Source organism: Choloepus didactylus, chromosome 1 (genome assembly GCF_015220235.1).
Source record: "Choloepus didactylus isolate mChoDid1 chromosome 1, mChoDid1.pri, whole genome shotgun sequence".
Classification (NCBI taxonomy): domain Eukaryota; kingdom Metazoa; phylum Chordata; class Mammalia; order Pilosa; family Megalonychidae; genus Choloepus; species Choloepus didactylus.
The window spans coordinates 185,594,932-185,608,875 of NC_051307.1; the positions used below are offsets into that span (position 1 = coordinate 185,594,932).

A 13,944-nucleotide genomic window follows, 5' to 3' on the forward strand; every position below is an offset into this window, starting at 1 on the left:
ATCCCCCTTTTGGTCAAGAAGATGTTCTCCGTCCCACGGTGCCAGGTCTACATTCCTCCCTGGGAGTCATATTCCACGTTGCCAGGGAGATTCACTTCCCTGGGTGTCTGATCCCACGTAGGGGGGAGGGCAGTGATTTCACCTTTCAAGTTGGCTTAGCCAGAGAGAGAGGGCCCCATCTGAGCAACAAAGAGGCATTCAGGAGGAGACTCTTAGGCACAAATACAGGGAGGCCTAGCCTCTCCTTTGCAGCAACCGTCTTCCCAAGGGTAAAACTTATGGTAGAGGGCTCAACCCATCAAACCACCAGTCCCCTATGTCTGTGGTCATGTTAGCAACCATGGAGGTGGGGTAGGCGAATACCCCTGCATTCTCCACAGGCTCCTCAAGGGGGCACTACATCTTTTTTTTTTTTTTTTCACTTGTTTGTCTTTTTTTCTTTTTTCTTTTTTTTTTTTTTTTAACTTTCCCTTCTTTTTTCAAATCACCTGTATGAAAAAAAAAGTTAAAAAGAAAACAAACATACAATAAAAGAGCATTTCAAAGAGACCATAGCAAGGGAGTAAGAAAAAGACAACTAACCTAAAATAACTGGTTAATTTCCAACATGTTCCTACTTTACCCCAAGAAAGTTACATAATATAGCAACATTTCAGTGAACTTGTTCCTACTACATCCATCAGAAATTAACAGACCATAGTCATTTCTGGGCATCCCCAGAACGTTAAATAGCTTATCTGTTCTTCTTGGATTATTGTTCCCCCTTCCTTAATTGCTCTCTACTGCTAGTTCCCCTACATTCTACATTATAAACCATTTGTTTTACATTTTTCAAAGTTCACATTAGTGGTAGCATATAATATTTCTCTTTTTGTGCCTGGCTTATTTCGCTCAGCATTATGTCTTCAAGGTTCATCCATGTTGTCATATGTTTCACCAGATCGTTCCTTCTTACTGCCGCGTAGTATTCCATCGTGTGTATATACCACATTTTATTTATCCACTCATCTGTTGAAGGACATTTGGGTTGTTTCCATCTCTTGGCAATTGTGAATAATGCTGCTATGAACATTGGCATGCAGATATCTGTTCGTGTCACTGCTTTCCGATCTTCCGGGTATATACCGAGGAGTGCAATCGCTGGATCGAATGGTAGCTCTATATCTAGTTTTCTAAGGAACTGCCAGACTGACTTCCAGAGTGGCTGAACCATTATACAGTCCCACCAACAATGAATAAGAGTTCCAATTTCTCCACATCCCCTCCAGCATTTGTAGTTTCCTGTTTGTTTAATGGCAGCCATTCTAACCGGTGTTAGATGGTATCTCATTGTGGTCTTAATTTGCATCTCTCTAATAGCTAGTGAAGCTGAACATTTTTTCATGTGTTTCTTGGCCATTTGTATTTCCTCTTCAGAGAACTGTCTTTTCATATCTTTTGCCCATTTTATAATTGGGCTGTCTGTACTATTGTCATTGAGTTGTAGGATTTCTTTGTATATGCAAGATATCAGTCTTTTGTCAGATACATGGTTTCCAAAAATTTTTTCCCATTGAGTTGGCTGCCTCTTTACCTTTTTGAGAAATTCCTTTGAGGTGCAGAAACTTCTAAGCTTGAGGAGTTCCCATTTATCTATTTTCTCTTTTGTTGCTTGTGCTTTGGGTGTAAAGTCTAGGAAGTGGCCTCCTAATACAAGGTCTTGAAGATGTTTTCCTACATTATCTTCTAGGAGTTTTATGGTACTTTCTTTTATATTGAGATCTTTGGTCCATTTTGAGTTAATTTTTGTGTAGGGGGTGAGGTAGGGGTCCTCTTTCATTCTTTTGGATATGGATATCCAACTCTCCCAGCCCCATTTGTTGAAAAGACCATTATGGCTCAGTTCGGTGACTTTGGGGGCCTTATCAAAGATCAGTCGGCCATAGATCAGAGGGTCTATCTCTGAATTCTCAATTCGATTCCATTGATCTATATGTCTATCTTTGTGCCAGTACCATGCTGTTTTGGCAACTGTGGCTTTATAATAAGCTTCAAAGTCAGGGAGTGTAAGTCCTCCCACTTCGTTTTTCTTTTTTAGAGTGTCTTTAGCAATTCGAGGCATCTTCCCTTTCCAAATAAATTTGATAACTAGCTTTTCCAAGTCTGCAAAGTAGGTTGTTGGAATTTTGATTGGGATTGCATTGAATCTGTAGATGAGTTTGGGTAGAATTGACATCTTAATGACATTTAGCCTTCCTATCCATGAACATGGAATATTTTTCCATCTTTTAAGGTCCCCTTCTATTTCTTTTAGTAGAGTTATGTAGTTTTCTTTGTATAGGTCTTTTACATCTTTGGTTAAGTTTATTCCTAGGTACTTGATTTTTTTAGTTGCTATTGAAAATGGTATCTTTTTCTTGAGTGTCTCTTCAGTTTGTTCATTTCTAGCATATAGAAACATTACTGACTTATGTGCATTAATCTTGTATCCCGCTACTTTGCTAAATTTGTTTATTAGCTCTAGTAGGTGTATCGTTGATTTCTCAGGGTTTTCTAGATATAAGATCATATCATCTGCAAACAATGACAGTTTTACTTCTTCTTTTCCAATTTGGATGCCTTTTATTTCTTTGTTTTGCCGGATTGCCCTGGCTAGCACTTCCAGCACAATGTTGAATAACAGTGGTGACAGCGGGCATCCTTGTCTTGTTCCTGATCTTAGAGGGAAGGCTTTCAGTCTCTCACCATTGAGTACTATGCTGGCTGTGGGTTTTTCATATATGCTCTTTATCATGTTGAGGAAGTTTCCTTCAATTCCTACCTTTTGAAGTGTTTTTATCAAAAAGGGATGTTGGATTTTGTCAAATGCTTTTTCAGCATCTATTGAGATGATCAATTGATTTTTCCCTTTTGACTTGTTAATGTGTTGTAATACATTGATTGTTTTTCTTATGTTGAACCATCCTTGCATGCCTGGAATGAACCCCACTTGGTCATGGTGTATGATTTTTTTAATGTGTCTTTGGATTCGATTTGCAAGTATTTTGTTGAGGATTTTTGCATCTATATTCATTAGGGAGATTGGCCGGTAGTTTTCCTTTTTTGTAGCATCTTTGCCTGGTTTTGGTATTAGATTGATGTTAGCTTCATAAAATGAGTTAGGTAGTGTTCCATTTTTTTCAATGTTTTGAAAGAGTTTGAGTAAGATTGGTGTCAGTTCTTTCTGGAAAGTTTGGTAGAATTCCCCTGTGAAGCCATCTGGCCCTGGGCATTTATTTGCGGGAAGATTTTTGATGACTGATTGGATCTCTTTGCTTGTGATGGGTTGGTTGAGGTCTTCTATTTCTTCTCTGGTCAGTCTAGGTTGTTCATATGTTTCCAGGAAATTGTCCATTTCTTCTACATTATCCAGTTTGTTGCCATACAGTTGTTCATAATATCCTCTTATAATTTTTTTAATTTCTTCGGGATCTGCAGTTATGTCACCTTTTTCATTCATTATTTTGTTTATATGGGTCTTCTCTCTTTTTGATTTTGTCAGTCTAGCTAGGGGCTTGTCAATCTTGTTGATCTTCTCAAAGAACCAACTTTTGGTGATATTTATCCTTTCTATTGTTTTTTTGTTCTCTATGTCATTTATTTCTGCTTTAATCCTTGTTATTTCTTTTCTTCTACTTGGTTTAGGATTGGTTTGCTGTTCATTTTCTAGCTTCTTCAGTTGATCCATTAGTTCTTTGATTTTGGCTCTTTCTTCCTTTTTAATATATGCGTTTAGTGCTATAAATTTCCCCCTTAGCACTGCTTTTGCTGCATCCCATAGGTTTTGGTATGTTGTGTTCTCATTTTCATTCGTCTCTATATATTTAGCAATTTCTCTTGCTATTTCTTCTTTAACCCACTGATTGTTTAGGAGTCTGTTGTTTAACCTCCAGGTATTTGTGAATTTTCTAAGTCTCTGATGGTTATTGACTTCTAATTGTATTCCATTGTGGTCAGAGAATGTGCTTTGAATAATTTCAATCTTTTTAAATTTATTGAGGCTTGTTTTATGTCCCAGCATATGATCTATTCTGGAGAAAGTTCCGTGAGCACTAGAAAAGTATGTGTATCCTGGTGATTTGGGATGTAATGTCCTGTAGATGTCTGTTAAATCTAATTCATTTATCAGATTGTTTAGGTTTTCAATTTCCTTATTGGTCTTCTGTCTGGTTGATCTATCTATAGGAGAGAGTGATGTGTTGAAGTCTCCCACAATTATTGTGGAAACATCAATTGCTTCCTTTAGTTTTGCCAATGTTTCTCTCATGTATTTTGTGGCACCTTGATTGGGTGCATAGACATTTACGATTGTTATTTCTTCTTGCTGAATTGCCCCTTTTATTAGTATGTAGTGGCCTTCTTTGTCTCTCAAAACATCCCTGCATTTGAAATCTATTTTATCTGAGATTAATATTGCTACACCTGCTTTCTTTTGGCTGTAGCTTGCATGAAATATTTTTTTCCATCCTTTCACTTTCAATTTCTTTGTGTCCCTGTGTCTAAGATGAGTCTCTTGTATGCAACATATTGATGGTTCATTTTTTTTGATCCATTCTGCGAATCTATATCTTTTAATTGGGGAGTTTAATCCATTTACATTCAATGTTAAAACCGTGAAGGCATTTCTTGAATCGGCCATCTTATCCTTTGGATTATGTTTGCCATATTTTTCCCTCTCTCTATTAATATCCTTTATTGTACCCATACCGAATCTCTTTAGTACTGAACCTTTCTCCAAGTCTCTCTGTCCTGTCTTTGTTTCTCTGTCTGTAGGGCTCCCTTTAGTATCTCCAGTAGGGCAGGTCTCTTGTTAGCAAATTCTCTCAGCATTTCTTTGTCTGTGAAAAATTTAAGCTCTCCCTCAAATTTGAAGGAGAGCTTTGCTGGATAAAGTATTCTTGGCTGGAAATTCCTCTCACTCAGAATTTTAAATATATCGTGCCACTGCCTTCTTGCCTCCATGGTGGCTGCTGAGTAGTCACTACTTAGTCTTATGCTGTTTCCTTTGTATGTGGTGAATTGCTTTTCTCTTGCTGCTTTCAGAACTTGCTCCTTCTCTTCTATGTTTGACAGTGTGATCAGTATATGTCTCGGAGTGGGTTTTTTTGGATTTATTCTATTTGGAGTTCGCTGAGCATTTATGATTTGTGTATTTATGTTGTTTAGAAGATTTGGGAAGTTTTCCCCAACAATTTCTTTGAATACTCTTCCTAGACCTTTACCCTTTTCTTCCCCTTCTGGGACACCAATGAGTCTTATATTCGGACGTTTCATATTATCTATCATATCCCTGAGGTCCATTTCAAGTTTTTCAATTTTTTTCCCCATTCTTTCTTTTATGCTTTCATTTTCCATTCTGTCATCTTCCAGGTCACTGATTCGTTGTTCAACTTCCTCTAGTCTTGTACTATGAGTGTCCAGAATCTTTTTAATTTGGTCAACAGTTTCTTTAATTTCCATAAGATCATCCATTTTTTTATTTAGTCTTGCAATGTCTTCTTTATGCTCTTCTAGGGTCTTCTTGATTTCCTTCATATCCCGTACTAGGGTCTCATTGTTCATCTTTAGTTCTTTGAGTAGCTGCTCTAGGTGTGTCTCTTCTGGTCTTTTGATTTGGGTGCTTGGGCTTGGGTTATCCATATCGTCTGGTTTTTTCATATGCTTTATAATTTTCTGTTGTTTTTGGCCTCGTGGCATTTGCTGTCCTTGATAGGGTTCTTTTAGGGTTTGTAGACCAGTTGAAGTCCTTATCTCTAATTTATCAGATCTACAGCTTCGTGGAGTACACTTTCTCTAACTAACCAGCAGGTGGCGTCCACGAGCCACCTGTTCTCCACAAGCCAGATCTCCCCTGCTTAGCCTTTTTGGTGAGTGGGGGAGTGAGTCTTGTGGGGCCCAATTGGTGTCCCAAGCTTGCGTGTGTAGTTGGTGTTGCCTGCCCTGTATGTGGGGCGTGTTTCTGGGCAGTCGGGGAGGGGGGGTGGCCCTAGCAATCAAATCTCCCTGATGATCCTAGAGTTTTAAAGCTACTGCAATAGTCTAATCCTTCAGTTCAGTCCTGCCACAGTTTGTCTCTGCCACTGACCCACAAGTCTTTGGTATTGGCGTATGGCTCCAGAGACTTGCAAGTGGGCCCCTCTTCCAGGCTGTGCACCCCGGGTCCTCTGTTGAGGGATGACTGTGCTATGTCACAGGTGAGTGCCGTCCCCCCAGGGCATTTCTGGGCTGCTGGGCTGTGTTGGGAGGCTCCCAGTCTGCTCAAATGATGGCTGAATGGGGCTCTGTTAATTCACACTGCTCCCCCTTCCCAGCTCTGGGACATTCAGCTGAGGTTGCAGGGAAGGCTAATGTCCACACCCAGTTTTGTGGTGTGTGCCTGTTATTTGAAGCACTTCCGTCACACTGGGTTGTCTGGGGCAGCTCTGGGCTATGGGGCTGGCGATAGGCAGGAGTGTTTCCTGTCCACCAGGATGGTGGCTGTGAGCGGACACCCCCCTTTTCTTGGGAAGTTGTGTTGTTTAGTGAATTTTCTCAGCCACTGGATTATTGCCTTTTGTCTCAGAGCTCTCTTAGTTCTGCTCTTGACTTGACGTGCCCAAATTTCAATTCTTTGAAGCTTTCTGTATTGAGCTTCTTAGAGTAATTGTTTTAGAAAAAGCAAAAAGGATTTAAAAAAAAAAAAAAAAAAAAAAAAAAAAAAAAAAAAAAAAACGGCCCTCCTCAGAGATCTAATGGGTTATTGAAATGCTAATAGACAAAGCAACCAGGGCCATTAAGGAAAGGTGCCCAGGGCAGAGAGATCAGCCTTGCTTCGGGATTTGCATATGCGCCTCAAGGCCTGATCTCCGCCCTTCCCCTTTCTGTGTTCACCAGAACTCCAAAAATCCTCTGCTTTTACTTTGGAGCTTCTCGTGTTGTTTTCCTTCTATGCCCGTCTCCTCTCTCTCCTATGTAATTGTAATACCCATAGGCTTAGGATTCTTAACCAGCATGGCTGCATGGGCCAGAACCAGAGCCAATTGACCTTATTTTCCCCAATTTCTAGTGTTTGTGGCACAGGCAAGAGAGAGTTATTGTCATTGCCCCATTGTGGCTTGAAGGCAGCCAGACCCTTTATCTGGAGTTAATGCTGATACGATCCTTGAGTCCATTGTTTCTATCATCCTTTAAGTGTTTAGTCGTATCCACGGTGGTGAAGGCATATTTTGTCCCTTTGGACAGAAGAAAGGGGCCAATATAGTTTACTTGCCACCAGGTGACAGGAGTCTAGTGTCCTTGGTGCCCAGTCTTCTGGCACAGCCATTCAGCCACTTTGTGCGTCATTGGCGTTAGGCTGTGGATTTTCGCTAGGGCATCCGCTTCTGTGTTACCTGGTAATGAATTGGTGTTATGGGCAGAGACATGAAAAACAGTTACCTCACATTTGTGGCAGGCAGTCCAGATGTCTTCCCACCAGATGGTGTTAGTACTGGGCTGGACAGTCACGGCTGTCCAGGTAGCAGATTGCCCATGTGCCAATCCATGCAGAGTCAGGTGTATTTCCTTGTCGTGACAGCATGTTAAAGTTGGTGGATTGGGCTATCGGAGAGGGGTCAGGATATGATGGAATTCTGTGTATGGGTTTAGTATTGTTTTTGTAACTGTTCCTATAACTTTGAATTTATTTCAAAATAAAAAAAAATTAATTGAAAAGGCAAAAAGAAACTACAGTAAACATTATCAGTGATTGAGTGACAGCTTTTTCCTTGAAATGGGAATGAGACAAAGATGTTTGCCATTTCCAGTTCTTCATTGGACTGCAATAAAATAAGAAAAATGAAAGTGTGATTATTGGAAAGGAAGAAAATTGTCTTTATTCACAGATTGATTTTGTATGTAGAAAATCCAAAAGAATCTATAGATAAAGTATTGGAATGAATAGATGAATTTAGCATAGTTGCTGGATACAAGAACAGTATATGGTAACCTTCTATATACTAACAATTAGAAAATGACATTTTAAAATGCCATTTATAATAATTTTACGTCACATAACCAGGACAAAATGTAACTAAAAGCTGTGAGACACACAACAAGGTGAATGGATCCTGTACACAGTATTTGAGTGAAGTACACCAGAAATAAAGGCAAACAGTTTAATGCCTCACCAATATGGACTAACTACAATGTGTAAACTCAGAATTGAATCTTAGAACATAGCCTAACGTGGACATAATTATTGTAATAGTCCCTAGATTGTAAGCTCTTACAGCAGTTAACTCTATCCCTGAATTGTAATGCCTATCTCTAAACTTTGAGATGCTGATCCCTTAGTGTATAACCTGATTGGTCTCTGGAACAATGCGTAACTCTGAGACACCTGAAACTCAGAGCTAGAGCTCAGCAGATATGAATGTCAGTATTAGTGCATACAGCCACTGTTAAAAAAAAAAAAAAAAAAAAAAAAAAAAAAGCTGAAAAAGAGCCCAGACTTCAATTAGTGATATGAATGAGGCAGGTCTGGTTAAGACTAGGGTAAACCAGGCCAAAGGGTAAAGGTTGAAACTGACTGCATTTTAAAACTTCAACTTCCATATGAGACCAAAGGAAGAGATGTCTATTTGATACAGGATCTAAATTTTCTAAACGGTACAACTCTACAGTCGGTTTGTTCAAACACCACAATTGCATGGAACTTTGAATAGGAAGAGAGATACGGTAGGTTAGTATAGGCTGGAGTGAAATAGTGACACATCCCAGAGTAATTTGGGCAGATAATAAAAAATATATTTACAGCTCCCCGCCCCCAGCCCCGAGGATCTGGGGGAAGGTGTGGAAGTATTGGACTTCCTCACCTGGACTGGTGTTGATGTTGTCACAAACATTGGGACTGACAGTTTGATGTGCTGAGCCCTCAATCATGGGACTTGCCCTTATGAAGCTCGTTACTGCAAAGGAGAGGCTTAACTTGCATATAATTGTGCCTAAGAGTCTCCCCCTGAGTACCTCTTTGTTGCTCAGATGTGGCCCTCTCTCTCTAACTGAGCCACCTCGACAGGTGAACTCGCTGCCCGCCCCCCCCCCCCCCCCCAACATGGGACCTGACTCCCAGGGGTGTAAATCTCCCTGGCAATGCAGAATATGACTCCCGGGGATGAATCTGGACCCGGCATCGTGGGACTGAGAGTATCTTCTTGACCAAAAGGGGGATGCAAAATGAGACGAAATGGTTTCAGTGGCTGAGAGATTTCAAATGGAGTCGAGAGGTCACTCTGGTGGACATTCTTATGCACTATATAGATAACACCTCTTAGATTTTAGTGTGTTGGAATAGCTAGAAGTAAATACCTGAAACTACCAAACTCCAACCTAGCAGTCTGGACTCCTGAAGATGATTATATAATAATGTAGATTACAAGAGGTGACAGTGTGATTGTGAAGAGCTTGTGGTTCACACCTCCTTTATCTAGTATATGGATGAGTAGAAAAATGGGGATAAAAACTAAAGGACAAATGGGCTGGGATGGGGGTGGTGGTTTGGGTGTTCTTTTTTCACTTTTATTTTTTATTCTTGTTCTGATTCTTTCTGATGTTAGGAAAATGTTTGGAGATAGATTGTGGTGATGAACGCATAACTATGTGATCATACTGTGGATAGTTGATTGTATACCATGAATGTATGGTGTGTGAATGTATTTCAATAAAACTGGAAAAAAAAAATGCTGATGAATCTATTGAGAATTTTAAAATTATAAACTTATGTACCTTAGACTGTAAGCTTTTATTAGGCTCTAAGTATGATTTTTATAAAATGTGAGAGCTAAAATTACCTTAAAGATTATCCAGAAGAGATGTTTACTTTTGTAGCAAAGTATTACCCAGGAAACCCCCCCCCCCAAAAAAAAAAAAAAAAGTAACTAAAGATGAACAAGGTGTCTCTGTGGGAAAACTATAAAAATTACACTGAGAAATTAAAGAAGTTCTACATAAATAGCCGAATATATAATTTTCCTAAATATTGCAAAGATCTCAGTTCTTCTAAAATTATCTATAAATTCAATACAATCCCAGTAAAAATTCTGGAAAGTTTTCTTGTGGAAATTGATATGCTATATCTAAAATTTAAGTGGAAATTCTGATGACAGAGAATAGCCAAGAATAACCTAGACAGTCTGCATGAAGCCAAGTTTCATAATTAAAATACGATCTTATTTGCACAGAGATAGACAAACAGATCAATGGAACAAAATCCAAAGTCCATAAGTGCATCAATCCCTACACACTCTGGAATATATTTATAACCAGGATGCATCTGCAATGCTTGCGTCAAGTAGGGGTGGGGTTATCACATTTGAGGTTGGAAGCAGTTTCCAGAAAGAAACATTTTGGAGGGGCCAGAACTCAGTTTCCCACTCCTCTGACTCATCTAGCTACTCTATTCTAGAGATCTAGAGATCTGTTTCTAATGTCAGTACTCCAGGCTTTGTCATTCAGGGCACTAATTTTATTCATTGAACATGATTCAGGAATTTGACTTAGGCTTCAGTTAGGCAGTTAAGAATTCCATCGTGCCTATTTACCTTGTGCAAATCCAACCACATGTATTCAGTTAAAAGGGAGGAGAAGAGAGGAGAGGGGAAATAATGTAAATACTTCAAACAATATTTTCCATTCAGTAACTATAGAATTGGGTTGTTAGCACAAGATGAGAAATGTAAGCTTCTGTTCTACCTGTTGGCTCCTGCATCTTGCTTCACTGGTTGTGATTTTAACATTTAGAGATACGTGTTTACTATGCAACATGTCCACTAAACATATCTATTGCAATCCTGAGGGGAAAACATTTGTGTTTAAGTTTTCAAGGCAGTATGTGTAGTAGTCATGGGCTTGACTCTTGACCCAGACTACCTGAGTTAAAATCCCAGCTCCACTCTTAACAAATCTGTGTGACCTGGACAGGTTACTTAACTTCTCTGAGTTTAGTGCCCTTAGCTGTAAAATGAAGATAACAGCAAACACCTCAGGGGGTTGTTGTAAGAATTAAAAGACTAATTAACATATAAATAGTGGCTGGCCATAGTGAGTGCCTCATTAATGTTAACTATGTTTATTGTTAGTATTCTTGTTATTGCTGAAAGGCTATAGAGTATGTTCTCAAAGGTGATGTGTTCTAAGGGATTTTCAAGGGGAATTTAGCCCTTTTCACCTTTCCCTCTTTCTATAGACCCAAACCCAGTATTAAATGTTATTCTTCTGTACCAGACTACTTTATCTGGTCCTTGGAGTTTTTAGAGAGCTAACAGTAAGTTGTGCCCATTGGGGAATGGTCATATGGCACAGGACATGGTCATTTGGGCAAGAGGGCCTGTGAGTTGGGGCAAGATGTATTCCCATAAAGGCAATGTAGTCATGCCTCTAAAATATGTTTAATACATATGTTTAAGTACACATAATGCAGCCACCAGCATTTTCCTTAGTACAAAGATCCACTAAGTCTTTTAAAGTCAGTGCAGCTCTTGTAATGCTCCTTTTCTTTGCTTTTCACTAGGAAATGACTGGAGCCCATATTGTAGAATGACATCTATGCTATCATATTTGTGGTGCATTATTGAACATGACAGTACTCTGTTGTTTTATGGTTCTACTCTCCTTTTCCAAGCCCAGAGATCTTGAACTTGCCACCAATTGTTACCTTTGCAAAATTTTGAGGAACTTTGTATGTGGCTGTTTGCCATCTCACCACTCCTCTCCCCCTCCACACACGTATGCACAGACTCTCATATTACCTTCCAGGACTACCAGAATTGAGATGCTATGTTTTCAGCTGCCATTCGACAGCACTGTTGCATATGCAACTGTTTGCCCAACATGCCATCAGCAGCAGCCTCCCCCACTGCTAGAATGTCTGGACTGTACACAGACCCCTGCCATGCTGGCTCTTGCTGCTTTCTCTGTGGGCATGGCTCAGGTCAACTATGTTTTGTTTGTTTCTCTGTTTTTCTTTTTTTCCCCATCTCTCTCTCAAATTGTGGCTTCTTGCTTTGACCCGGGTAGAATGGGTCACTTACAGACCTTGCCAGCCAGTGAACTCCATCTGGCCCAGTGGACAAATGCATCTAACTGAATGGGTTTTATTATCCAGCTTTTCTTGGCCATGTTATTTGTGGCTTAGGCATCTGAAGGGTTTGTGATGTGTGTTAGGGGCCTGGGAGTTAATTTAGCTATCAGCTATCACCAGGCCCAGTGCTTGCGGGATTCAGAAGTTAGAATTAGTTATGATCCATTGTCCCATGTCCATTTTGTAAAATGAGGGAAATAAAAGTTTAATGAGTTCTGTTTTAAGAGGATTTGTATAGTGTGTCTAAACAGCTTCAAAATGTGCAGATGTGATTTTACAGTAGTGCTATAAAATTACAGTGCATTTGTATATTACAAATTGAGGAATCTTGAAAAAATATTATTATATATCCAGCTGGTGCACTAGATTTTATCTTTTAAGTTACAAATATGGTTCACTGTTAAAACCATCATATTTTTGTTTTCTCTCTTCCTAGAATATTTTCCTTCTTGGATATAGTAACTTTGTGCCGATGTGCACAGATTTCCAAGGTAGGGCATTTAACATGTTTTTAATAATAAATCTCAAGATTTATTAGAATAAGGATGTTTTTAAGTCATGTAAACAGTTAAAAATTCAAGTCAATTATCTGTTATATTTACTATAACTCAATGTTATAATTCTCCATTTGATGAGTAACTCAAAATACATCAAGAATATAAATTTAAAATACAAAGATTGAGTCAAAACTATGATTTCTTTAAAGTCTCAGGAAATGTGTCACTCTTGCTTCAATCCACCCTTCTTTACTTCCCACCTTCCAGGCTTGGAATATCTTAGCCCTGGATGGAAGCAACTGGCAAAGAATAGACCTTTTTAACTTTCAAACGGATGTAGAGGTAAGTTACACTGGTTTAGACAGAAGATTTTTTAAAAAGATAAGTAAACTGTTCCATCTTTCCTGCCTTTTTATTTTGTTGCATTTAGATGTAATAATAAAGTGTCAAGATGGAATAAAGAGAAAAAAAATGGGAAGATATTTGCAAATTTCTAGACCAAAATTCTGCTTGTATTTTACCTTTTGCACTGTAAAATCAGTTACAGATTACTTTCCCCCTTGTTTATATTTTTAATCTGAGTTTCCATCACTTAGCTTTTTAAAGCCTTACACCTGAATCATTAATACCTGGTTCAGTGCTTTATCCTTAGGTAACTTTTTTTTAATACAATTTTATTGAGATATAATCACATAACATACAGTCATTCAAAGTGTACAATCTGTTGTTCACAGTATTGTCATATAGTCCTTAGGCAACTCTTGACAAATATTTATTGATCTTAACGGTCTACTAAGAATTTTCATTCAGCATCAAGAGTGGAGAGATGGCAGAAGCACAGGCCCAGAAGCGAAGCCAGAGATCAAGTATCACCCCAGCCCTGCCACTTAAGTCAAGCCATAGAATCTCTCAGTCCCTCAGTCTTATGATCTATAAAATAAAGGCGTAATCTTTAAAGCCCTTTATAATGCCTAGTTTTTGGTGTATTTATCTGGCCAATATGTAAATACCTACATTTAAGAGTAGTAAACCTGACCAAATGACAAAAGTTTATTTTAAAACAACTTTACTATTAAATATTAAATTTCTAACCAAGAAGAAAAGGGTAGGTGGGGGGAGGAATAAAGAGCTTTGCACATAGTAATTATCTAGAGTGATGTTTTAAGGGCCTTGAGATTCTGAAGTTATTACTTACCCAGTGTTAGTAAAACCTCGTTCATTTCCAGTTTGGTCAACACAAAACAGTTACAATAGTGGAATAATGTTTTAATTCAGCTACTCATGGAGAGATGGAGAGTGTTTGCCAAGAGTTTTTTTACCAAGGTATATGTC

At 38.8% G+C, this 13,944-nt stretch overlaps 1 protein-coding gene across 1 annotated transcript in view; it reads left to right on the plus strand.

Annotated features, from left to right (window-relative positions):
- The window catches only part of FBXL2 (F-box and leucine rich repeat protein 2), a 192,487-nt gene that overhangs the window by 101,839 nt on the left and 76,704 nt on the right, over positions 1 to 13,944 (plus strand). Inside the window, exons 3-4 of the mRNA XM_037846740.1 lie at positions 12,552 to 12,606; positions 12,880 to 12,954. Of these exons, the coding sequence (XP_037702668.1) occupies positions 12,552 to 12,606; positions 12,880 to 12,954 (130 nt within the window). The remainder of the gene's footprint in view (positions 1 to 12,551; positions 12,607 to 12,879; positions 12,955 to 13,944) is intronic.